The sequence below is a fragment of the Anoplopoma fimbria genome, chromosome 13, assembly GCF_027596085.1.
Source record: "Anoplopoma fimbria isolate UVic2021 breed Golden Eagle Sablefish chromosome 13, Afim_UVic_2022, whole genome shotgun sequence".
Taxonomy (NCBI): domain Eukaryota; kingdom Metazoa; phylum Chordata; class Actinopteri; order Perciformes; family Anoplopomatidae; genus Anoplopoma; species Anoplopoma fimbria.
Genome location: NC_072461.1, coordinates 28354924 through 28382764, shown reverse-complemented (window position 1 = coordinate 28382764; position 27841 = coordinate 28354924). Strand labels below are relative to the sequence as shown.

The following is a 27841-nucleotide window of genomic DNA, read 5'->3' as shown; positions in this document are numbered from 1 at the left end:
GCCTTATACCTCTTAGGTCAGGTCTTACTTTAAACAGTAGAACCGGTCACTTCACAGCTTCAACAACAAAATATATTTGTGTTACTTAGTTTTGTGGACATCAAGAAACTAACAAACATTTACACTTTGTTCAAAAATTGATTTATTGACACGTTCATCTGTTTCTTTTTTTTTTTTAACAAAGATTATTATGAACTCAACATTTAACAAAACAAAACTGTTATTTCTTAAGAAGGTAAAGTCACTTTGGGTGTTTTTATCGGATCTGATTCCAGGGCAGATCCGTCCTGTGTGTCCATTAACCAACAACATGATGACCTCCGTGGAGGGGGCGTGTCCTCAGCGGAGAGTCACCGTCCGATTGGCTGCAGAGCGTTGTGACATCACGACGTGGCTCTGCTCTTGGGGGCGGGCTCTGTCTCGTACTCGATCTCCACGTACGCTCGCTTCTTCCTCACCGCCGAGCCGCTGGCCGGAGATTTACCTTTAGACTTGGCGGCCTTCGTCTTCTTCGTCTCCGTCTCCATCTCCTCCTCATCCTCTTCTTCACTGGACGACTCTTGCTCCTCGTCGCTGCTCGTCCTCAGTTTGTTCATGTCCTGAGAAAAAAACAAAAAACATTTAATTAGAAAAGATTTTGACTTCATCTTCATTTTAATATTCTAATAAATAAAAATATATTTAACCAACAGTTCGTACTGACTGTAAACGTAGAAGAGGCAAATAGACAGATATCTGGTTAAATATTTAACACAGAAAGTTCTTTAGGTTGACTTTAACAATCATCAGATTATTAAAGCTCAGTTTAACTCATTAAAATAACTTTATTAACACTTCTCTAAACAAAGTGCTTCATAAAATACACGAGACTGAAACACCGTGCTGGAGTTTAAAGGTCTGGAGGATGTTCTTACTCATTACTTGAAAATGTTATACTCATTTCTTATAAATTACCTATTAATTACCAATAAATTACTTGGTACTACACAGAATGCAAATATTATGCAGTGAAATAGGGGCATATTTTTTTCAGAACATTCTAAAATTTTCATAATAAAGGCTGATTCTTTTTTTTAAACTCCCAAACGCATTGTGCTGAAATAGTTCAACATATTTCAGGACAAAGAGCCTCCTTTTTTCCAACATTGGTAACACTTGTGGACACTGGATAAAATGTTACATATATAGATTCCAGTGTTTTTGTAAAATAAATTATCAAACATGTTCAACTTTCTTTTTTTATGATTTCTGTCATTATAACTGTGTTATTCTACATAACATATTCTATGTTATACAGACATGTTTGAGTTCTCTCTACTTCTAGTCATGATTGTTCTGTTTCCATAGAGGAGCAGGACTTTTATTTTGAAGTGAAGATCAAGAACACAGAACTTCTCGTCCTTCAGAGGGTTAAACTCTGAGGACGTTTTTTACCTCGAAGTCGCTCAGATCGCTCTCCTCCACTTCTTCTTCTGCCACAAACTCTCTCTTCCCGACGTCCTGCAGACAGGAAGTAGACTCGTTCACATCACAGAGCTCAGTTTAACTCAAACACAGCAGACATGAAGACGGAGTCCTTCCTCACCTCGTCATCCTCCTCCTCCTCCTCCTCTTCCTCTCCCTCCACCTCCTCCTCCTCGCTCTCCTCGTCCTGCTGCTCCAGAGCTCTGTCGAAGGCTTGGACCGGGAAGTTGTAGATGTCTCCGTACTGAAAGCAGAAAACAGTGTTTAGTAGAAGAACTTTATTGTTCTGTCCCGGTGAACGGTGATCGATAAAGTTTTAGGATGAGGAGGCGTCGTACCGTTCCCTGTTTCAGTCGCTCCAGAAGCTCCTTCTCGATGGCGTTGTCCAGCTGAGCGGCGATCAGAGCTTTCCCCTGCAGACCGTTAAGGGTTAAAGGTTAATATGGAGTGTTGCAACGTGTGTGTGTGTGTGTGTGTGTGTGTGTGTGTGTGTGTGACTCACCTCCTTAATCTTCTCTCTCCTCTCCACCTTCCTGCTGAGAGGAACCAGCTTCCTCCTGAAAACAAACAGTTAAACGTCAGAGGAGGAAAGATGAAGACGATGAACGCAGAGATGTTTCAGGACGAGATGGAAAGAAATCTGAAATGTCTGGATTCTGTTGGTTTCAACTTTCAGCCCTCAGCAGCTAAAGTGTAATTCATATAGTTGTGTTTGATTTCCACAAAACGCTGCTGCCGTTTGTCCATCGTGTCATTAAACTCTGATTCATCAAAAACAAAAAACTAAAGTTTATGAGAAAAAGAAAAGAGGATTCTTTCTAATAATTAATGCTTCTCTATTCTCATCTTATTTTGGAGGGCAGTACTTCCTGTCATGAGGAAGTACTGAGGTTTTTTTTTTTTACTTACACAAAAATGTTTTTTAAACTACTTTATATTTATTATTCAATACTATACTATGTTAACCCTCTGAACTCTTTTTTTTTTTTTTTTTTTTTTTTTTTTTTTTACATTTTTCTCTCTGTGTTCTTGATTTTCACTGAAATATAAAAGTCCTGCTCCTTTATGGAAACAGAACAAACAGCAAAGCTTCACGGATTTGTTGTCACATGACTGTTGGTCTCAGATGAATCAATCATGACTTCATAGTTTCACTGAGGAGTTCAGAATTTAATGTTTTTTACAGAATCTGATGAAAGCAAACGGTTTATTTGTGGAGAGATTTTTAATGAGACATGTAGAATAAAATGTTTTTGATGAAATATCACAATTTTAATTTTGGCTTTTTTTCCCTGACCGAACCGTTTGTCACACATGATGTGTTCAAGGACGGTCAGAAAGATGAAAATCTGACGATTATGGCAGTTTTTTCTTCTTTTGTGATAAACGTAGTTTTGGCGATTGTTTAAATAAAACATGCTTTTCCATCCCGCGGCTTGTTTTGGGGTTCAGAGGGTTAATATATTTACTGTTTTATTACATTATATTCTGCTGAAAATCACATCACACAACGATGTTCAATCTACCTTTAAATTGGAGTTAAATTGCTTTAGTATAGTTTTATTTTATATACTTCCATTTGTTTTTTACTTTCTGAAACAGCTGATTTTTTCTCTGATAAACAATAAAAGTTTATTATCTTATGGACTATTTTCTCTTTTTGAGTTTAAGTTAAAAACCTTAATATATATATATTTTACTATGTTTAAAATAATTATTCTACGACACAATATTTTCATCTGTAAAACAACAGTTTTCATAAAGTCGTGTTAAAATCAAACTATTGATTTGAGCCTCCTTCTTCCTGCTCAGTAGTTACTCCCTGCAGTACTACCTCACAGTACTGTGTAGTAGTAGCAGTACTACCTCACAGTACTGTGTAGTAGTAGTAGTACTACCTCACAGTACTGTGTAGTAGTAGCAGTACTACCTCACAGTACTGTGTAGTAGTAGCAGTACTACCTCACAGTACTGTGTAGTAGTAGTAGTACTACCTCACAGTACTGTGTAGTAGTAGCAGTACTACCTCACAGTACTGTGTAGTAGTACTCAGTAGTCAGCAGTACTTACTGTCTCTTCAGCACCAGTTTACGCATCCGGATCAGGTACTGAGTGATTTTAGTGAAGCGTTGTTTACATTTGTGTCGGAGGAATCGAGGCCAGTAGATCAGATTCTCATCGATCTGTTCCAGAGCTTTCTCGTAGTTCTTACTGAGCTTCACCTGCAAACAAACAAACACACACAAATAAATATACATTATGTATATATATATATACAGAGAGAGAGAGAGAGAGAGAGAGAGATGACATGTACAACACACACAAGTGAAAATGTTTTTCGAAAAGTCTGAATTTGTCCAACATGAAACACTTTGAGTTTTTAAAGTTCTTTGTTTGATAAAAACAAAAAGTAATTGAATGTTTGTTATTTCAGGATTATAGAGGATCTTAATCAACACAAAATAAAACATTTAAATCTATAAGAACAGTTTAAATCTGGTCGCTGGCTGAAAAGCTTCAGGAAACATTTAGTTTAGTTTCTGTTCAGTTTTCAAACAAACATTAAAAAATAATTCAAGGACTTTTTAAGCACAAAACACTATAAAGTTAAGAAGGAAACTATAAACAGAAACTTCTCCATTCAAACATTTATATTTAATTAAAAAAAATAAAGGTGAATAAATGAAGCTCACCTTCTCCCACATCTTGGCGGGAAACGCTGCTCTCTCAATCACCTTCATGTAGAGGAAACACTGACCTGAGGAGAGAATACGACATCTTCATCATCACATCATCATCATCATCATCATCTTCTTCATCAGTCCTGATTCTCTTTACGAGTTGTTCCTTCTCTGGTTTCATATCTGGATCAAACTGTTCTCCATCAGATTCCTGATAATAAATCCTGGACCTTCTCCAGAGTCGTAGTTTTTTGGGAATTTGTGGATTTAATCAACCAGAGGAGACGAGATTTCATGAGGTCGGATTCTGATATTTTTGGAGTTAAAAATGATATTTTCAAGCAAAACTAAAAAGTGAAATCATCTTTATGAAGAGCTCGGTTATTGAAAGTGTTATCCGGGTTTTCTTGTTTGTTTCTCTCTGAATGTTGACGGAGGTTTGTTTTGGCCTCTTCTGTCACACTTCTTATTTTTAGCATTATGCTAGCATAAAGTTAATGTTGTGATAGTATAATGCTTTTAGAGGTGTTGTCTTTTTAATTACTCACAGCACTTTTTTTGTACGCTCTCTGTTGTTTCGCATCAGATCAGAGAGGATAAACGCCTCCGTTCATGCCCGGAGGTCGCACGACGGAGAGAAGCTCGACTGTAAGCAAAGCTTTTCTCTTCTCCAAACCAGATGTGTGTCACTCACACAATTACAATATAATATAAAAACATTAAACAGCATTTCTAAAGCTAAAGATGTTTATAGCTTTGTGTTTTCAGCGTGTTGCTCCCCGGGCGCTTCTTAGCAGCCCACTGCTCCTCCGGGATGGGTTTCCCCATTGTGGGACTAATAAAGGCTTAATTGTTGTTATTATTATTATTATTGTTATTATTATTAGACGTTCACGGCGCTCACCTTTCTCCTCTCTGATGGTGGCGTACTGACTGTTGGACAGCGGGCAGGACGCGCGGTTACACAACCCCGTGATGTTGTACTCATTACGACAGAAGCCCTGAGTCTTCGTCCTGAACACACAAAGAGGACAGAAAGTTAAAAATCTTTCTTATTGTTTGATCTTTATTGATCTTATTGCAGAGAACATGAAGACCTTAGATCTCCAACAAATCACGTTAAATATGTGTAAACAGAAAAACCATATGTTTAACAAATGAAAATCTAAGAAGTAAAACAGTGCAGAAGTTAAAACATAAATAATACATATTGAACAGTAATGGAAACAACAAACTGAAAGTGAACATAGACGTACATGTGTTTAGTGAATGAATGAGAACAGATCGGAGACTTACTTGACTTTGTAGGAGCAGAACTGTTTGTTTCCGATAATGTCCCAGATCACCTGCACATAAACACATTATTAGAACAGAACAATCCACTCAGTTCAGTGTCATAAAAGCATATATAGACTGTGCAATACAATTATTATTGTAATTATTCTGTCTACATATAATACTTCAGTTATTGTGGATTTTTTTACCTGACTTATTTAATATTCTTTACTGTTTTATTACTTATTTATAATACTTGTTTTGATCCTTTTTACTATGTCTCTTGTTTGCACTATCCTCTCTGCTGCTGTAACCCTGCAGATGTCCTAATAAAGGGAAATAATAAAGGATTATCTCATCTCATCTTCTCCCCAAAGAGCTTTGCTGTATTCAGATCTTAGGTAGTTTAAATCTGAATGTTGTCCACAGAGAAATATGTAAATGAATAAAGTATAAAGTGTAATGAACTGTTTGTATAAGACATGTTACACATTGTAGATGAATAGAAGATGGTGTAGGAAAGAGAGCTTAATAGATAAATGACTTTTTAACAGCATGTTTGTTGTAACACGTGACAGGAACAATCTGCTCCATCCATCACAGTGTGTCTGATATTAAAACTCTATAAAGAGGAATGTGATGGGTCCCCCACGTGTTAGTGGAGTTATGAATGTTTACAGAGGAGTCAGACTTAACCTTAAAACGCACGTTTTCAGGCTCGTTAGCGCTAAGCTAACGTTAGCATGCGGACCTAGCGTTAGCAGCTGTATTTATTCATCACACTCACGTCGTCGCACTGCATCCTGGGTCAGCTCTCAGAAGCTCGTAGCTTCACTCCACAGACTGCTGCTTGTGTTTATGATGTTTAAAGACTCGATATTAAGGTTTTGGACCCGTTGTTCTGCCTACGAAGCCACATGGACGTCAGGGAGCCACCATCTTTGTTTGCATGGGCAAGATCTCGGCGGAGTGACGTAGCGGAAGCCGGGAAACCTCGCGAGATTTGGCAGAGATTTAAGTTTACACAAACATGTACAAGTATATTTAATAAATTAAAAAAAATGTAATGTATGTTTTATGAAACCCAAGACACATTTTTGAAAATAAATAATTTTACTAAATATTATTTATTTTGGTTTTTTGTGTAAACAAGAACAAGATTCAGCTATGAACCAATTTGATTGATGAATATATAATGTATTTTTAAGTTAAACTGAAGTATTTTCTTGATATGTTGCATAAGGGGGAATGAATGGCAAATTATTATTTTATCTATATGATTGATTGATATGACATATATATATATATATATATATATATATATATATATATATAAATATACATATATATATACAACACTAACTTAATTTATACAACATGTAAACTCAAATATTATTTCACATGAGAGAACTAGAAGAAGTGTGATTTAAATCATACACATGTAGGAAGGAACTGGCAGGATTATAGTATATAATAATAATAATAATATTACTAACTTAATTTATATAGAACCTTTAAAACAGAGTTAACAAAGTGACCAATCGATAGAAAATAAATAAAAATAAATTAATAATAAAATAAAATAAAATTAATAATAAAATAAAATAAAATTAAAATTAAATAATAGTTAAGGGATGACATAACATAAATCCAGTCTGTAAAAAGGGTTTTAAGAAGAGATTTAAAAGAGATCAAGAGTCAATACTGTAGTACTATTTAATATATATTTACATTTGACTAATTCAATTGATTGATAATTGTGATTAAATTAAATTAAATTAAAAGCACCTTTAGCTACAAAACCTACTTTTGTTACTTTATATATTCTCTTAAAATCTCTGTCTCTGACGTAGCTTGTCTGTTATGTTCACAGTGACGTCATGACTCCGGTTCAGGTCAGAAGGGCTGAGGCGCAGAGCGTAACAAGGGAGGGCTGCACCTTTCACGGATGGTCCGTGAACGCACCAATCATCATACTCATGAACCAGAAAGATCACACGTTAAAGATGGCGCTGACGCTTTATGTGTCTCCTCTACAGCTCTCTGAGTCACGGTGTCACGCTTTATCACAACAAACGTTTATATCATCATCTTATGTCAATATAAAGTTACACACAGGAAACAAAACACGATATCAGTCACAGGGTTTCTATTTGGATAACGGCTTGGAAAAGCAGAGTTTTGTTCTCTATCTGGAGAGGTGCTGGAGAGGTGCATGTGGGAGAGAATATAGAATAAATCGATAATAACATATAGTGACACCTATGGCGGGAAATATATAAAATAAATCAGATAATAATCATATTTTAATGATAAAAAATAAATTTATAAATATCTTCAAATATCAAAGTATAAATCAAAATATAAATATCACAAATATAAAAAAACAAAGTATAAAAAACACAAAGTATAAAATCACAAAGTATAAAAAACACAAAGTATAAATATCACAAAGTATAAAAAACACAAATATAAATATCACAAATATAAATATAAAGTATAAATATGTAAAGTATAAATAACACAAATATATACATATACAATATATACAAAGTAGAAATATACATATAAAGTTTTTTATATAATATATATTTATATTTGTATATATTTATATGTGATATATATTTGTGATTATTATATACTTTGTGATATTTATACTTTGTATATTTATATATATATTTATACTTTGTATATTTATACTTTGTATATATATTATACTTTGTGTTATTTTATTATATACTTTGTGATATTTATACTTTGTGATATTTATACTTTGTGTTTTTTATACTTTCTTTTTGTACTTTGTTATTTATACTTTGTGATATTTATACTTTGTGTTTTTTATACTTTGTGATATTTATACTTTGTGATATTTATACTTTGTATTATTTATACTTTGTTTTTTATACTTTGTTTTTTATACTTTGTGATATTTATACTTTGTGTTTTTTATAGTTTGTGATATTTATACTTTGTGTTTTTTATACTTTGTGATATTTATACTTTGTGTTTTTTATACTTTGTGATATTTATACTTTGTGATATTTATATGTTGATGTTGAACTCGAGAAGTTCCAGAAGATTAATTTAAAAAAAGGAATTCTCATTAAAATGTGATTATTATCTGATTTATTTTATGAGAGCAGTTTCCCGCCACGCCGCCAGGTGTCACTGTTGCGTCATTCTCCAGCGTTCTCTCCCACAATGCACCTCTCCAGATAGAGAACAAAACTCTGCTTTTCCAAGCCGTTAAATCCAAATAGAAACCCTGTGACTGATATCGTGTTTTGTTTCCTGTGTGTAACTTTATATTGACATAAGATGATGATATAAACGTTTGTTGTGATAAAGCGTGACACCGTGACTCAGAGAGCTGTAGAGGAGACACATAAAGCGTCAGCGCCATCTTTAACGTGTGATCTTTCTGGTTCATGAGTATGATGATTGGTGCGTTCACGGACCATCCGTGAAAGGTGCAGCCCTCCCTTGTTACGCTCTGCGCCTCAGCCCTTCTGACCTGAACCGGAGTCATGACGTCACTGTGAACATAATAGTTTTTCAGAGATGTTTCTGTGATATTTATACTTTGTGTTTTTTATACTGCAGTAAAATTTGTTAAATTTTTTATATTTTACCATTGATTTCATTGTTTTTTATACTTTGTGATATTTATACTTTGTTTTTTATACTTTGTGTTTTTTATACTTTGTGAAAAAACGCAAAGTATAAATATCACAGAAATATCTCTGAAAAACTACAACCAATATATATACATATATGTATTATTTATACTTTATATATTTATACTTTATGATATTTATATTTATGTTTTTTATATATATATATATTATATATTATATATTTATATATATATATATATACCCAAATAGCTTTATCCATCCATCCATTTCCTTCCTCTTATCCGGGGCCGGGTCTCGGGGCAGCAGACTAAGGAGGCTCCTCCAGACGTCCTTCTCCCCAGCAACACTTTCCAGCTCCTCCTGGGGAACCCCGAGGCGTTCCCAGGCCAGACGAGATATATAATCTCTCCAGCGTGTTCTGGGTCGACCCCGGGGCCTCTTACCAGTTGGACGTGCCTGGAAAACCTCTAAAGGGAGGCGTCCAGGAGGATCCTGATCAGATGCTGAACCACCTCAGCTACGTGAAGGAGCAGCGGCTCTACTCCGAGCTCCCTCCGGATGTCTGAGCTCCTCACCCTATCTCTAAGGCTGAGCCCAGCCACCCTACGAAGGAAGCTCATTTCGGCCGTTTGTATTTGCGATCTCATCTTTCGGTCACTACCTAAAGCTCATGACCATAGGTGAGGGTTGGAACGTAGATGGACTGGTAAATCGAGAGCTTTGCCTTCGGCTCAGCTCCTTCTTCACCAAAACGGTCCGGTACAACGCCCGCATCACTGCTGACGCTGCACCGAACCGCCTGTCCATCTCCCGCTCCATTTTACCCTCACTCGTGAATAAGATCCCGAGATACTTGAACTCCCTCGCTTGGGGCAGTGACTCACTCCCAACCCAGAGGGTGCAATCCACCGTTTTCCGGAAGAGAACCATGGCCTCAGAGAGTACTGACTCTCATCCCGACCGCTTCACACTCGGCTGTGAACCGCCCCAGTGCGTGCTGAAGAGCTAGTCTGTGATGCCGGGGGTCAGCACGCCCAGGTTTCCGCCCCAGCCTGCCGCCCAGCTCACATTGCACCCGACCCCAATGCCTATCCCTGCAGGTGGTGGGCCCACAGGGTGGCGGCACGATGTAGCTTTTTCGGCTGGGCCCGGCCGGGCCCCATGTGCCAAGGCCCGGCCACCAGACGCTCACCGGCGAGCTCCCCTACCAGGTCTGACTCCAGGAGGGTGCCCCGGTTTCCCTATTCTGGGCGAGGTGCCACAACCTTGTATCGTCCGATTCATTGGGGTTTGTGAATCGCTCTTAGTCTGACCCCTCCCCCGAGACCACTTTGCCTTGGGAGACCCTACCAGGAGCTATTGCCCCCGACAACACAGCTCTCAGGATCACTGGGGCACACAAACCCCTCCACCACGATAAGGTGGCGATTCATTGGAGGAGCCAAATAGCTTTATAATATATATATATATATATATATATATATATATATATATATATATATATATATATATATACCTAAATAGCTTTGCTGTATTCAGATGTTCTTAGATAGTTACATTCTTAATGTCGTCTATTTTTAATGACCAGTAAGACTCATTAAAAACTGTCCACAGACTTTTTCTCAGAGAAATATGATGTAATTATAAAGTATAATTTATAATGAAATGCATTTATAAGACATGTTAATAAATTGTAGATAAATAGAAGATGGTGGGAAACGTGTTCTCAAAATACTCTACCAACATGTTCGGTTCAACATGTGACAGTAACAAACTGGATCAACCTAGCTTATGTATATATATATATATATATATATATAATATATATAAATATTTATATTTATACATATATACATGCATACACATGTATACATATATCTGTGTTATATGTGTATATGTATAAATGTAAATATATGTGTTTATAAATATATTTGTATATATATATATGTATATATATATAGATGTATTTATGTGTATATATTTATATATATATATATATATTTACAGGACGTATACTAGAGTAAAAGTACCATATAGCATACATATATTAGCATATCTATATGTATGTATCTGTATCTCTATATAGATAAATATACATATGTATTTTTTTTATCTATTTCTTTATATGTATTTGTTAAAAACAAATTCTACATTAAATTATGTAATATCTTATTGTTTATGTTTGACTTACAGCTGCAATTTATAAAAAATATGAAAAATGTAAATTATTTCTACATTTATGTAAACTTCTGACCGGGAAACTGAACTTCCACAAGGATCTTAATGCTGATATTTAATATAAAACACAGTAAACACTTTTGATGGATGGATTTTTGTGTCCATCATTAAATAAATAAATGAATAAAACTGAAATCAGATTGTGATGTTTGTTCTTTGTCTTTAACTGTCGTCATTCATGTCTATTTTCTTTAAATCTTTAACTATGTTTCCTACTTTTTATTAATATATTTCAGCTCTTCTTTCAAAAAGAACATTTACTTAAAAGTTAATTTAATTGAAACCTAAAAGCAGAAGAAGAGACGGACTCGTGCGTGAAAAAGACAGAAATGTTTTATTTTAGTAAATAGTGTGAGCGGTCACGGCTGTACAACACTGGTCTCTGTAGTTGGCACTCTTTAAAGGGACAATCCACCAGAAACAGAACCCACAGACCGACACCACGTCATGGTGACAACAGCTGGAGGACTTTATTTTGTTTTCACGTTTTTCTATCTTTTGCTCAATAACCCCACAAACAGCAGCAGCAGCTTCTGGGACAAAAAAAACGGTACGAGAAATCAAAACGGGGAGAAAAAGAAAAAAAGAAACGACAGAAACCAAACGAGAGGCACCGAACGCCACGACGGACAGAACCAGCAGAACAACTGAAAGAACCACACGGAACATGCAACTCACATCGATTTACACTGAGCTATATATGCATGCAAAAACAACACTGCTCTGAACAGGGGCCCACACACACACACACACACACACACACACACACACACACACAACCACACACACACACACACACACACACACACACACCAGTTCTTTATGTTTGTGTAAAATACGAACGACGTATCGCCCCCTGAACGCATCACGGAGGCTGAAGATCCTCAGACTCTGGTCTCCATCCACCCACCCAGGTATCTCCAGGTTCATTGAGCCCGGAGCCAGGTGCATTGTGGGTATCCGGGTTAACTTTAACGCTCAATAACGGTAGTAAAGATTAAAGAAACAGAGGGAGCAGGGCTGACCAGGTGAGCAGATCAAACAAACATTTTTCACTAAACAATTCATTCTGATATCAAATAACATTTGTTTATGTTCTTAATAAATCACTGTTTCCCCTCATTTGTCCTCTCTGGTGTTCTGAATACATTTAAAAAAAAAAATAAGAAACAAGACGAGTTCTAGAAGCAGAACGTTTTGGGTTCCCACGTTTTCATGTCTGTGTGTTCTAGAACACTTTGTAGCTGTGTGTTTAAGGGACATAAAATATATATTTTTAAAAAGATTCTAGAACAGTGATGAGCGTGTGCTGAAATGATTCTAGAACCCCACAACAAGGATCTCCTGTTTCTCTAGAACCTGAAGCAGAACGTGAAACAAGTTCAACAAAATGTTTTTGTATCTAAAATAAAACGAGACGACACACATTTTGATGAGACGGGGTTCCTTCCGTTCATGAACGAGCTCAAACGGTTCTATGTTTGTTTGTGTGCGAGGTTCCACAACCAGCGTCTGATGGGACGCGTTCCACAGTGTTCTAGACTCATGTTTCACCTGGATCTCTGATGTGAAAACACGTGTTCTAGAATCTTCAAGGCTCCTCGTTCTTGAATCTGAAGCCGGGTATTTAAGGGACATAACATATATTTTAAAATAAGGTTCTAGAACAGTGAGGAATGTGCTGAAACGGTTCTAGAACCCCAGAACAAGAGTCTCTCCGTCTCTCTAGAACCCAAAACCTAAAAACATTTGACTACAAACACATTTTTGATGAGATGCGTTCCAGAAAATCAAAAAGGTGTTCAGGCACACGAGAAGTGGATCAGGCAACACGGCTGCTAATGATGACATCACCGGTGGAGTGGTGGTGGGAGGAGCTACTTCAGATAAGAGCACAGGATTGTGGGAGATGGAGTATCTAGTGTAAACCCCCCTTGACTGAGTTCTAACTGTTAAAAAAGAGGAGCGTCCTACATCTAACTGGGTCATAAACAGAGAACAGAAGAGATAAAAGTAAAGAACATATAATGTACAGAGAGAAGAACCCGTGTGTGAGCTCATATAAACATATCAACAAAAGAAGAAACTGTACAGATATGAAACCAGGAGATGATAACGGGAACATCTTTTTATAAAAACACATAAATCAACACTGGATTCTGTCCAAAACAAACCACACAACTTTAGCTCGATGTCAGCCAATCAGAAAGCAGCCTCAGACGAGGGGGCGGGGCATGAAGACTGCTACAGTTTGAGCTTCACACTTATTGATTATTTTAGTTAATTAAGGACTAATCAGAACGGATCAATACTGCGTCAGACGGCTGGGGGAAGACATTAAAGTCACATTCAGGACGTTTTGGGAAATACTTCCAATTAATTAACACTTAATAATCAGTTCATAAACATGTAATAAAGGGTTTATAACACATTAAGATGTAGCTGTAAGCTGAGAGGAGAAGCTGACAAATACTGAACATTAATAAACACTCACGTCTGTTAAAACTACATCGCAGTGAGTTATAAACAGTTAGTAAATGTTTATAGACGGATTATAAATGTTAAACACATCCTGACAAACAGAATCAATAACCGACATTGATCTCGTCATGTGACCAATAAGAGGATTCCCTAAAAATAGGGCTGTTCCTTTGACCTGTATCTGGACAGAACTCATAAAAAAACAGATTTCATCATCATCATCATCATCATCATCATCGTCCTGGACGTTGAGTGTCTAAAACACTGAGCTCGTTAGCATTCCTTCCGCTAACGGTGCTAACTGATGCAGCCTCTCCCACTGTCTGATGTCAAAGTCATTATGGGTAATGTAGGAAATCAGCAGCAACAGAAGGGGAAAGACAAATGCCAAAAGAATGAAGAAAAGAAAAAGAGTCTCATGTCCTCTGGGTTTTTTCCACTGGGTTCTTTAGACTTCAGCGTCTTTGTTTCGTGTACAGGGGACCTGCAGGGGGGCGGGGTCAGTGAAACGCTCTGTGATTGGACAGGAGCTCCTCCCATGTGACCACAAACACCTTCTATAGATAGAGATGGAGACAGACGATGGTTCAGCTTTCCGTCTTCCTGAAGACCCGTCCCTTCATTAACCCCGGCAGAACCAGAACCAGAACCAGAACCAGACTGGTCCCCCCACACTCCCCCCCCCCACCCCTCCTCTGATGATGGAGGTCTGAAGCGGTCTGACAGGGTTTCAGGAAAAGGGGGGGAGGAGGTCTTTCAGTTCACCCTAAACAGTTCCAGACCTGCTTTGACTGTGGAGCCGATCATTTATGAGGATCTCAGGATCGGGTCCTCGCAGAAGGTTTCAACCTGAACCAGATTTATTTTTGTTGGAGAGATTTCTTTGCTAGTTATTGCCACAAATGTTCCAAAATCTAAATTTAACGAAACCGGTTTCAGTTATTCCAAATAAGATGGGATGGCTTGTGTTCTTTGAGGGACTCAAACCAGAAAGCTTCCTATCAGGGTCGAAAGAAGCCTGGAGACACCTGAAGACATGGAGCTGGTTGTAGTCCTCCTGTCTTGGTTGTAGTCTTTCCGTCTTGGTTGTAGTCCTCTCTGTCTTGGTTGTAGTCCTCTCTGTCTTGGTTGTAGTCCTCTCTGTCTTGGTTGTAGTCCTCTCTGTCTTGGTTGTAGTCCTCCTGTTGTAGTCTTTCCGTCTTGGTTGTAGTCCTCTCTGTCTTGGTTGTAGTCCTCCTGTCTTGGTTGTAGTCCTCTCTGTCTTGGTTGTAGTCCTCCTGTCTTGGTTGTAGTCCTCCTGTCTTGGTTGTAGTCCTCCTGTCTTGGTTGTAGTCCTCTTGGTTGTAGTCCTCTCTGTCTTGGTTGTAGTCCTCCTGTCTTGGTTGTAGTCCTCTCTGTCTTGGTTGTAGTCCTCCTGTTGTAGTCTTTCCGTCTTGGTTGTAGTCCTCCTGTTGTAGTCTTTCCGACTTGGTTGTAGTCTTCCGTCTTGGTTGTAGTCTTCCGTCTTGGTTGTAGTCCTCCTGTCTTGGTTGTAGTCCTCCTGTCTTGGTTGTAGTCCTACTGTCTTGGTTGTAGTCCTCCTGTCTTGGTTGTAGTCTTTCCGTCCTGGTTGTAGTCTTCCTGTCTTGGTGAGGGGGCGGGGCTTCGTTTCATAAAGGAAAAGTGATATCATCCGTCTCAGGCTAGAGTTTGTGGATCTGTGGTTTTTATTCACTGGGGGTTTCTGGGTCTAAGCAGGTCTCATTGAGTCTCTTTTTTCTGGGGGGGGTCCTGGACCGGGCGTTCTGGTCTTATGAGGTCTTGACCAGGTCGTAGACGTAGATGTGGAAGTCGTCGTCGAACTTGATGAAGTAGACGGAGGGCTTGGCCTCCACCTGGTGGATGACCATCCCCGACCGCTTCCCGCCGTCCTCTTTGGCGTACTCCACCTGTTTGCCCACCAGACTGTCCACCACCTCGCCGGGTTCCCGCTCCGCCGCCACGCTGTCGTCTGCAGAGAGGAAGACATGGAAAAAAATTAAAATCTGATAGAACGATACTCATTTTAAGAATCACGAAAAAAGAAATAAAAGAAATGTGACTAATGTAGAGACAAGGAGATACTGTGTGCTAAAACAATATATTAAATTAAGTTATTAATGTTACAATAAAGGTTAACTTAGTTTTTCTGTTGGAGTTAAAAGATTCCCTTAAACTTGTCAAAAGTGTGACATTCGTCAGAGACATGGAGAATCTGTTTAATGCTTGAAGTAGAAACAGGAAAAATATTTCTCATGACAAAAACAAGGCTAAAACTAAACAAAGAGAAACTTAAAACTATGTCGAAAATGAAGGTTAAATAATATATATATATATTTTTTAAATACTATAAAAAAGTAATAATTAAAAAAAATAATTAAGATGAAAATTAGACTAAAATGACTATTGATTAAATGATAAACTAAAAACTAAACTAACTAATCAGACGTGGTTGACTTGAAGTCCCTCATTAGTTTGTGACGATTTCACCGTCGCCATCTTGTTTTTTTGCAACCAGTGAACAGGAAGTGACCATATATGGACTGAGTTAGAGTGACGTAGAGACGCCGTATACGTCTCTGGTGTGGACCTGTCAATCAGTGTGTAGCCCCGCCCTAAAGCATCCCCTGCTTTATGGTCTGTTTGACTCTAAATGGAGCATCATTGACTAAATGAACATCATGCTGTATTGAAGAAGACTTGAAACTAGAGATTGAGACCATAAACTCATGTTTACAATGTTTACTGAGGGAATAAATCAAGAGAGAAGTAGAGTCATTTTCTCATAGACTTCTATACAACCAGAGGAGTCGCCCCCTGGTGGACAGCAGAGAGAATGCAGCTTTAAGACAGGAAGCTTTGACTTCACTCTTCAGAACCAGAAATGTTTTACTCATTTCAACCTCAAAGGCAGCATGGACCAGATCCACTCACTTCCTCCTTCCTTTCACAATAAAAGCCCTGGACATATACTATTCTCATATATTCACACTGTTAGCTCCTCACATCCCCGGAGTGCAAACAGAAGATCTCACTGAGGTTCTGATCTGAACTCACTGGAGTCGGGCATGATGCGCAGGTCTCCCTCCTTGTAGTCGTCCAGCAGCTGGTACATGTAGAGGACCGGGTCCTTCTCGTAGGTGATGTAGAACCAGGCGGTCATGATGGGGGCCCGGGCCAGCACCATCCCCCTCCACTCCTCCTTCGGCCCGTCCTCCGTCTCGAACATGTGCTCCACCGCTTTGCCGATCATCGTCTCCGCCAGCATGGAGTCGCTCACTCGGGCCGGAGCTGGACCAATCAGAGAGGCAGAGAGGAAGAGGAGGCGGGGTTAATGCTTCGTCTTTTTAAATAAAGTTCTAAACATATTACAGACACAGGTGGAGTCGCTGCTCCTCCACTTGTTCCCTCGTTCCTTCATCACTCTCCCTCCCACCTTCACATCATCGAGACCTTCAGTGACTTAAGCAAAAAATCTATTAAAATAAATTTGGACAAACAAGGAAGTTAAATAAAATAAAACAATGGTTGTAGAGAAAAAATAAATATAAATAAAAAGAAAAATACTGTAGAAAACCTAGTAGAGCTATTATAATAATAATGACAATAGCAACAATAATTACTTAGTATTTAAGAAAATAAATGGCAAAAAACTAATGATGGTGGTATTAATTTAATGGGAAGAAAATGTAATACAACACCAATAAGATACATTTAAATAATGATAAGTAAAAGTAGATAATAAAATAATAAAAATAAAGTAATAAAAAAATAGCAATAAAAGCAACAGAACGAAATACAATAAAAAAATGTGTAGCAATTATAATAATTAATAGTAGTTAATGACAATAATAATACATATGTTTAAGGTTAATACTGACATCATCAGGGTTTCTGTTCTTAGACTGTAATCAATTATTGTTTTTAAAGTCACCAGCTCCATGTTTCTATTATTAGTTCTAGTTTCTCTAATGTTTCAGATTTTCTGTTTTATTTCTCAGTAAACTGAATATCTTCAGGTTTTAGATTTATACTTAAAAATATTTTATGATATTCAAAAAACTGTGATGGACATTTTTTATTCCCACCTTTCATCAAATTATTGACCTTTCACTCCCCTCATCTCCCACTACTACCTACAGTGTTTGCACTATAACTTGCATTCTAGAATAATTAAAAAATAAATAATTCATATGTAAAAAATATAAAATGAAATGTAACTACTTAATCTTAGTCGGGTTCTCTGTGGTATAAATGTTGCTAGCTATCAGTGAGTTGAGCTGCAGTTCCTCCAGCATCCTCTAGGTGCTGCTGTGGTCTAACTGTTCTGTATTTACGTCTGAACAGGTAACAAGGTAACAAGGTAACAAGGTAACAAGGTAAGGTGTTGCTCCTCACCCACTCTGTCGGGCAGCACCTCCAGCCCCACCACCCGCTCATCGCTGTACAGCTCCAGGCCGTAGATGCAGTCGAAGCCGTCGTATTTGATCAGGTAGAGGGACGGGTTGACGGGGACCTGGTCCAGGACGGTCCCCTTCCACTGGGACGACTTACCTGAGAGGACGCACAGACACACAAAATGATTTATTAACAACACAGGATTTATGGAAGACGCCAGAACAGAACTGAGGGTTTTTCAACAACAACATTTAAAAGCCAGAATGTATTTTTGATCTAAATCAAAAATAAAAACATTTTGTCAGAGTTTTGTCCTTTATGTAAAACATCCAACTGACCAGTTTACTCATTAAACATCATTACAGGTGGGCTGTCAGCTGTCTTTTTGTCGTTGCTTGGTGTCTATTTGTAGTTTCTTTGTGTCCATTTGCATCTATTTGTAGTTTCTTTAAGTCTCTTTGTGATCATTTTGTGTCTGTTTGTGACTATTTGTATCTTTGTGTCTCTTTGTGTAGTTTTCGTCTATTTGTAGTTTCTCTTTTGTTTTTGTTTCTTTAAGTCTCTTTGTGTCTCTGTAGTTTATTTGCATCTATTTGTGTCTCTTTGTGTCTATTTGTAGTTTCTTTGCATCTATTTGTAGTTTCTTTAAGTCTCTTTGTATCTCTTTGTAGTTTCTTTGTGTCTCTTTGTAGTTTCTTTGTAGTTTCTTTGTGGTCGTTTTGAGTCCCTTCCTGGTTGGTACGTGTTTCTTTGAATTACATTTAGTGTCATTCGACTATGATACAGTGGACATAAATAATTATAAATATTATCTGACCACGGTTTCTCATATATTCTTGATATTGTTTATCCTTCAGAAGGTATCTCTTCCCACTTACTGCCCTCCTTCCAGATGTGCTGGATCCTACAGCCCACTATGTTCCTTCTGGGCGGAGCCAGAGTCTTACTGGGACCAACACTGGTCCTCTGTTTCCTTCAGGGGAGAAGAAGACGAGAGAACCGATGACGACAAGAGAAAAAAGAGAAAAAGAGAAGAGTACTACTTCTAGTCACGATTGTTCTGTTTCCATAGAGGAGCAGGACTTTTATTTTGAAGTGAAAATCAAGAACACAAAGAGAAAAACGTGACGGGGGTTCAGAGGGTTAAAAAAACAATCTACAAATAAAAGGATTCTCCAAACATCTGATGACTTCCATCTGACTTACTTGTGTGAGTTCTTCTTCTTCATCATGTTTGCAGAAACGCCTGAATGTCCTGAAACACAAAAACACAGCATCCATCACTGACGGGGTGGTGCGTTCAAGGACGCCTCAGGAGCAAAGCAGGGAACGTTTTAAGGTGGAAAAAAAAAGAAAAACCAAATTCTCTTCTTTACTTTCTGTGTCGCTGTCAGTGTTCTGTGGATGTTGTGACTCACCCCCGTCCGCTCGGGGGGGCCGGGGGGCCGCTGGGCTCTTGAATGGGGTCTTCATTCATCCACCTGTGAGGGGGCAGCCAGACAGGCCGCCGGTCCAGGATAAACGCTGGGGAGTCGGTCTGGCTGACAACAGGCCTGGAGGGAGGGGGATGTGAGGGGGTGGATGGAAGGGGGAGGAAGGAGGGGAAAGGGAGGGGGAGGAGGAGGAGGAGGGAAAGGAGGGAGGAGGTGGTGGGAGAGAAGGAGCACCAGGAACTAGGCCGGGCCCTGGACAGGCTGCATACAGGCCGGGTGCAGACTAACACCTGGAGACTGAGGTGACGTCACAGCCGAGGGACGCGATGAGGAAGAGGAGGAGAGATCAGCCTGAGGAGGAAAAACAAAGAACATCAATCAACGACTGTGTTCATGAGAGATCAATTTAAAACACAACCCCGTTCCTTAACGTCCACGCTTTTGTCTTTAATGTCTGCTTTTGATCTTCAGTTTGACTCTCTGAACCTTAAAAGCAGATTCTGGGTGTTTTTTGCTCCTCTCACATTTTCCTCTCTGTGGTCTTGATTTTCAAAATAAAAGTCCTGCTCCTCTATGGAAACAGAACAATGATGACTAGAAGTAGAGAGACCTCAAACATGTCTTTAGTGCAGAATAACACAGTTATAATTACATTAAAAAAACAATGGAATCTAAATATCCAACATGTTTCCAAGAGTCTACCAGTGTTACCAATGTTGGTAAAAAACATGTCGCTCTACATGTTATTAATATTGAACTATTCACATGTTTCCAGCCTCTCCTCTCTGCTCTGTGTTCAGCAGCAGTTCAGTCAACGTTTCTCAGATTTGTTGTCACATGACTGTTGGTCTCAGATGAATCAATCATGACTTCATAGTTTAACTGAGGAGCTCAGAATTTAATGTTTGTTACAGAATCTGGTTAAAGCAAACGGTTTATTTGTCACAATTTTAAGCTTCGTTTCCGAACCGTTCTTCACACATGATGTGTTCAAGGACCGTTGGAAGGATGAAAATCTTACAATAATTATGTTTTTTTATAGCTTCTGTGATAAGCAATGTAGTTTTGGCAACTGTTTAAAGAAAACATGATTTTCAATCCTGCTGGTGGGTTTTTGGGTTCAGAGAGTTAATATGATGTAAAACAGAGAAATACAGGAAAACAGCACTTTACATTAACGACTAACTGATTATTAAAATGCTATTTATTAAATCCATCTTTATCTGTGACAGATTAACTAAAGTGGGTCTTTAACTCTCTGATCTCGATCTCTGGGACTAAACTCATCGGCCTTTTGTTTCGCAAATGTTTAACATGTGCTCAGGACACGGGGTCAGAGGTCAAAGGCCACTGAGGCCTCAGCAGCAGCAGTTACCTACAGACACAAATATCAAAGTGGAAAAGTAGAGTTCTGATGTTTGATCACAAAAATGTCAGGTAATAAGAGAAAAATCATGATTTCCCAGAGTTCAATGCAGCATTTTTTTAGCTTGAAAAATTACATAAATTACGTAAAAATAGTTTTTATTACGTTTATCTTTACAGGTCAAAGGATGAATTAAAATAATATTTGGCAGATTAATCATCATTTATATCTTATTCATAATAATAATAATTATTATTATATTATTATTATTGGGTACTTTCTTCCATTTTATTCTTAATTTTCTCGTTTTTTTTATGCCTCCTGAAATGTTTTAATCCCGGTTCAACCACGTGAAGCCCTTTATTAATAAAGTTTATTCTTATTATTATTCTTATTATTATTCTTATTATTAATAATTGGCAAAGAAGATCCAGTCACATGTTTGTTTACGTCCTCGTCTGTCCAAAACGTCTTCACCACATCATTCTATCTGTGAGACATTTGGGTGAAAATGTCTTTATTGTAATATCAATTCTTGAGTTGAGTAGAAAACGTGTTTGGTGAAGTCACAGTGACCTTTGACCTCCAAAATCTAATCAGTCCATCTTTGAGACGTTCCTGAGATATCGAGTTCATGAGAACAAACGGAAACATAAAGCAGAGGTTTAAAAATATGATCTATACCAGTGGTTCTCAAATGGGGGTACGTGTACCCCTGGGGGTACGTGAAGGCACTCCAGGGGGTACGTGAGATTTAAAAAAAATATATTTAAAATTAGCATCCATTCAAAAATCCTTTAAAAAGAGTTATTTAATAAATATTCAAAAAATTGACAGAGAGAGAGAGAGAGAGACGGGTAAAGTGAGCAGAACTTTCAGCTGAACTAGATGATCGCATCACCAGACCAGAATCAGACCAGGATCTTCTAGACCAGAATCTACCAGACTAGGATCAACAAGACCAGAATCTACCAGATCCACATCAACCAGACCAGGACAAGACAAGGATCAGACCAGGATCTACCAGACCAGGATCGACCAATCCAGGGTCAGACCCGACCAGGATCACACCAGATTCTACCAGACCAAGATCAGACCTGGATCTACCAGACCAGGGTCAGACCAGACCTGGATCACTCCAGGATCTACTAGACCAGGATCACACCAGGATCAGATCTGTACCATCTGCAGGATCATGTTTCAGGTCTGGACTGTTTCAGTCTAAAACAGTAAAGATCCGTCATCAGATAAACGTCACACCTTGAAGTCTCCGACGTGCCGTCTGACTTCCTGTTTCATAATAAGAGTCGGATAAGAAAACGTTACATTTAGAACGAAGCTACGTTAGCTAGCTAGTTAGCATCGTGTGAGACGAGACAAAACTAAATGACACGACGACAAACTGAGACTTTCTTGATCTGGTCTCACAGAAAACACCGGAAAATGTAGAAGAACACAGAGAGGTGTGTGATTTAAATGACATTTGAATAGTGAAATAATCTATTCAGCCTCTGTGGAGATATTAACGTCTAAAGCAATAACATGTGAAGGAATATAGAGGAGTCTTCTTCTCTTGTGTTTTAATGGTAGCTTAAACCAGTATGAGACTGTCTTTAACCAGTATGAGACTGTCTTTAACCAGTGTTAGACTGTCTTTAACCAGTATGAGACTGTCTTAATTAGTGTTAGACTGTCCTAAACCAGTATTAGACTATCCTAAACCAGTATTAGACTATCCTAAACCAGTATGAGACTATCCTAAACCAGTATTAGACTATCCTAAACCAGTATGAGACTATCCTAAACCAGTATTAGACTATCCTAAACCAGTATGAGACTGTCTTTAACCAGTATGAGACTAGTCAGATCTGGTCTCACAGAAAACACCGGAAAATGCAGAAGAACACAGAGAGGTGTGTGATTTAAATGACATTTGAATAGTGAAATAATCTATTCAGCCTCTGTGGAGATATTAACGTCTAAATCAATAACATGTGAAGGAATACAGAGTCTTCTTCTCTTGTGTTTTAACGGTAGCTTACACTCTTCTTCTTCTGTAGTTAGTTAAACTCCAACAGAGTCCAGTTTTCTCCTGAGACCAGAAGAAATACATTTTTAAATATTAGTGTGAAAATCAATCAATCTTTTCCACACACACACTGAACACATCTTGAGACCTGCTCTACTGTCCGGCTCTCTTCCTCTTCCTCCTCCTCCTCCTCATCAGTTGTGTTGTTTTTGAGGCCTCTCTTCATCCCTCAACGTGCAGAACAACACGAGGAGGTTTGTGTTTGAAACGCAGGAAAACATTTAAAGGTTTTCACACTGCGATGATGAAGAAGAGGAGGATGAAGAAGAGGAAGAACAAAGATACAGTGAACATCTGACACTGTGTGTGTCTCTGTGTGTGTGTGTGTGTGTGTGTGTGTGTGTGTGTGTGTGTGTCTCTGTGTGTGTCTCTACATATGAGCTGTAGGTGATGAATGAGTGGCTGCTTGTTTTGGCTGCTGATGAAGATGAAGATCAGAGGTCACCGTTTACCACCTCTCCTCCTCCTCCTCTTCCTCAGTTGTGTTGTTTTTGAGGCCTCTCTTCATCCCTCAACATGCAGAACAACACGAGGAGGTTTGTGTTTGAAACACAGGAAAACATTTAAAAACATTTAAAGGTTTCACACTGCGATGATGAAGAGGAGGAAGAAGAACAAAGATACAGTGAACATCTGACACTGTGTGTGTGTTTATATGTGTGTGTGCGTCTCTGTGTGTGTGTGTCTCTGTGTTTATGTGTGTTTATATGTGTGTGTGTCTCTGTGTTTATGTGTGTGTGTCTCTGTGTGTGTGTGTGTCTGTGTTTATGTGTGTCTCTCTCTCTGTGTGTGTGTGTGTGTTTATGTGTGTGTGTGTCTCTGTGTTTATGTGTGTGTGTGTCTCTGTGTGTGTGTGTCTCTGTCTCTCTCTGTGTGTGTGTGTGTGTGTCTCTGTCTCTGTGTGTGTGTGTCTCTCTGTGTGTGTGTGTGTCTCTCTGTGTGTGTGTGTGTGTGTCTCTGTCTCTCTGTGTGTGTGTGTGTGTGTGTGTGTGTGTCTCTGTCTCTCTCTGTGTGTGTGTGTCTCTCTGTGTGTGTGTGTGTGTCTCTGTCTCTCTCTGTGTGTGTCTCTGTGTGTGTGTGTGTCTCTGTCTCTCTCTGTGTGTGTGTGTGTGTGTGTCTCTGTGTGTGTGTGTGTCTCTGTGTGTGTCTCTCTGTGTGTGTGTCTCTACATATGAGCTGTAGGTGATGAATGAGTGGCTGCTGATGAAGATGAAGATCCAGAGGTCACAGTTGACCTCCTCCCCTTCCTCCTCCTCTCCTCTCTTCCTCTCCTCCTCCTCCTCTCCTCTCCTCTCCTTCTTCCTCTCCTCCTCTTCCTCTCCTTCCTCCTCCTCTTCCTCTCCTCCTCTCCCTCCTCTCCTCTCCTCCTCTCTTCCTCTCCTCTCTCCCTCCTCCTCCTCTCCTGCAGCAGGTTAGTGGTGTTGGTGAGTGATGGTGAGTGATGGTGAGTGATAGTGAGTGATAGTGAGTGTGTGCACAGACGGCGGCCATATTGCGCCAGTATTTACAAAAACCCGCATCAGTGCAAAAAAAAAAAAAAAAAAAAAAAAAAAAGGCGCAAGCGAACAAAGGAGGAGAGGAGGGGTCTGACGGCAGCGCGCTCTGCGGTAAAACGCACCGCGCCGCGCCGCACCGCTCCGCTGCGGTGCGGTGCGGCGGTGCGGCGGTGCGGGCCCGAGGCCGCGGGGTTCTTACCGGTACCGCCGTCAGCGTCGCCGCATCGTCCCGATCAGCCGCCTCCTGCTGCTGCTGCTGCTGCTGCTGCTCCGCCGCTGCGTCAAGCTGCGCGACGCACGACGGAAGCCGCGCGGCGAGGCCCTCCACAATAAAAGCGTTCTTTAACTGCGTGTGGGTTCTTCTTCTTCTGCTGCTTCTGCTGCTGCTGCTGCTGCTTCTTCGGCGTCCTTTTTGTTGGTAGATTGCAGTGAGGGCTTTGAGGTGCATACCGCCACCTACCGGACCGGATCCAGTTTATATTGTTATTATAATAAATATATATTTAAAATGTTTTATCTATAAGTTAATACATATATATATATATACATTTAAATGTACATTTAATATAATATAACCAAAAAATTATATATATAAAATAAATGATATATGTATATATATATATATATACATATATATATATATATATATATATATATATATATATATATATATATATATATATATATATATATATATATATATACATTTTTTTCTGTCTGTAAATATAATATTTCAGTTATTGTTGGTTTTTTTATTGCTTATTTATAATACTATAATACTTATTTTTATCTTGTTTTTCTCTTGTGTGCACTTTACTCTCTGCTGCTGTAATCCTGCAAATTTCCCCGCTGCGGGACAAATAAAGGATTATTTTATCTTATCTTATCTTATCTTATCTTATCTTATCTTATCTTCTTCGTTTTCCTTTTTGTTGGCAGATTGCAGTGAGGGCTGTGAGGTGCATACCGCCACCTATCGGACCGGAGGATGTAGAACAGGATCCAGTTTATATTGTTATTATAATAAATACATGTTTAAAATGTATATATCTATAAGTTAATACATATATATATATACATTTAAAAAATACATATGTATAACATAACCAAAAAATTATATATATAAAATAAATTATATGTATATATATATATATACAGTACCAGTACCAGTCAATAGTTTGGACACACCTTCTCATTCAATGGTTTTTCTTTCTTTTTTTTTTTCACATTGTAGAAGTACTACCCTGAGCCTTCCACTTAGCACTTATTGTATTCGTATTAGTTTGTTGCACTTATTGTATTTGTACTGAAGAGAATAAAGGTGAGAAAGGCCACGGGTCCAGACGGCATCAGCTCAAGGCTCCTCAGATCCTGCGCAGACCAGCTGTGCGGGATAGTGGAGCACGTCTTCAACTTGAGCTTGAAGCTGGGGAGGGTACCACAGCTATGGAAGACGTCCTGCGTGGTACCAGTCCCAAAGACCCCGGGGGCCAAGGACTTCAGCAGCTTCAGGCCGGTGGCTCTAACATCCCACCTGATGAAGACCCTGGAGCGGCTGGTCCTTGTGCACCTCCGCCCCTGGTGACCTCATCTTTGGACCCTCTTCAGTTCGCCTACCAATCTGGCATCGGGGTGGATGACGCTGTCATCTACCTGCTACAAAGATGCCTTTCTCACCTGGAAAAGGCTGGAAGCACTGTGAGTCATGTTCTTCGACTTCTCCAGTGCCTTCAACACCATCCAGCCTTTGCTTCTGAGGGACAAGCTGGAGCAGACCGGGGTGGACCACCACCTCACTGCATGGATCCTGGACTACCTCACCAACCGTCCACAGTATGTGAGGATAGGGGAGTGTGAGTCAGATCGGGTGTCCTGCAGCACGGGGGCCCCACAAGGAACCGTTCTGGCTCCATTCCTCTTCTCCATCTACACATCGGACTTCACATACAACTCTGCTACCTGCCACCTGCAAAAGTTCTCTGACGACTCTGCAATCGTCGGCCTCATTTCATCTCCGCCGGTGATGAGAGGGAATACAGAGAACTGAACCAGGACTTCATAGGATGGTGCCGGCGGAACCGCCTCCAGGTCAACTCTGGTAAAACCAAAGAGCTGGTGGTGGACTTCCGCCGGGGTAAACACTGTCCTCCGGAACCAGTGAACATCCAGGGACAGGACATTGAGATTGTGCAATCTTACAAGTACCTGGGTGTTCACTTGAACAATAAACTGGACTGGACTAATCACACAAATGCACTTTATAAAAAGGGTCAGAGCAGACTGTATCTGCTGAGGAGACTGAGGTCCTTTGGAGTGCAGGGAGACCTCCTGAGAACCTTCTTTGACTCTGTGGTGGCATCAGCCATCTTTCATGCAGTGGTCTGCTGGAGCAGCAGCATCTCAGCAGCCGACAGGAAGAGACTGAACAAGCTTGTCAGGAAGGCCAGCAGTGTGCTGGGGTGTCCACTGGATACGGTGGAGGTGGTGGGAGACAGGAGGGTGATGGTTAAACTGTCATCCCTGATGAACAACACCTCCCACCCCATGCAGGACACCCTGGCAGCTCTGTGCAGCTCCTTCACCACCGGCTGCTTCACCCCCGGTGGTGAAGGAGAGGTACCGCAGGTCCTTCCTTCCTGCTGCTGTCAGGCAGCACAACCAACTCTGCTCCCAGTAGACCACATGACACATGTATTCATCTTAATTTGTTTCTGTACTTTTGCTCTGGTTTATGCTCTTAGATGCTTGTTTAAGAAAGGAGATGCACTTATGACTTCTGGTGACTAGTAGTTCTCTTGAATACCTATGTTGAATACACTTATTGTAAGTCGCTTTGGATAAAAGCATCTGCTAAATGCCTGTAATGTAATAATGTAATGTAATGTAATATTGAAGACATCCAAACTATGACGGAACACATATGGAATTATGGTAAACAAACAAATGTTCAACAGACCAGAATATGTTTTATATTTTAGATTCTTCAAAGTAGTTGAATGAGAAGGTGTGTCCAAACTTTTGACTGGTACTGTAGATATACTGGGACGACTCCTCCTTTCCAGTATGTCCTGTTTGCTGTCTACTTTGTCTTCCAGGAAGCTGATCATCAGCTGATGAGCCACACCTGAGTCTGGTTGAGTCCAGCTATAAAGACACACAACCTGAACATGGCCGCTCGCTCTCGTCCTTGGCGGACACAGTTACTGTTTTGTTTGCCGAGTTTAGGTAATGTTATTATTTAATAGTATCGGGTTTAAGGCA

At 39.4% G+C, this 27841-nt stretch overlaps 2 protein-coding genes and 2 non-coding genes across 4 annotated transcripts; 1 reads left to right on the top strand and 3 right to left on the bottom strand.

The window, feature by feature from the left end:
* Positions 1-181: 181 nt before the first annotated feature.
* On the bottom strand, positions 182-6408 carry mak16 (MAK16 homolog (S. cerevisiae)). Its single transcript, XM_054610282.1, has 10 exons — positions 6208-6408; positions 5442-5491; positions 5050-5159; positions 4158-4222; positions 3535-3686; positions 1967-2021; positions 1803-1877; positions 1586-1708; positions 1435-1500; positions 182-599 (listed from the first exon to the last, which is right to left on the bottom strand). Exons 1-10 carry the CDS (start codon positions 6220-6222, stop codon positions 384-386), a joined length of 927 nt encoding a protein of 308 aa, XP_054466257.1. The 5' UTR covers positions 6223-6408; the 3' UTR covers positions 182-383.
* A 906-nt stretch (positions 6409-7314) lies between these two features.
* LOC129101887 (small nucleolar RNA U13) lies at positions 7315-7414 on the bottom strand. The gene has a single exon (XR_008531704.1). It is a non-coding gene; the product is annotated as a small nucleolar RNA U13 (small nucleolar RNA).
* A 1424-nt stretch (positions 7415-8838) lies between these two features.
* On the top strand, positions 8839-8938 carry LOC129101886 (small nucleolar RNA U13). Its single transcript, XR_008531703.1, has one exon. It is a non-coding gene; the product is annotated as a small nucleolar RNA U13 (small nucleolar RNA).
* Positions 8939-15121: 6183 nt separating this feature from the next.
* LOC129101588 (spindlin-1-like) lies at positions 15122-24935 on the bottom strand. Its single transcript, XM_054611461.1, is given in 8 exon segments — positions 15122-15770; positions 16856-17089; positions 18197-18352; positions 19075-19169; positions 19403-19451; positions 19615-19642; positions 19644-19980; positions 24780-24935. Coding segments are annotated over 7 exon segments (792 nt in total). The 5' UTR covers positions 19674-19980; positions 24780-24935; the 3' UTR covers positions 15122-15570.
* Between the last annotated feature and the right edge of the window lie 2906 nt (positions 24936-27841).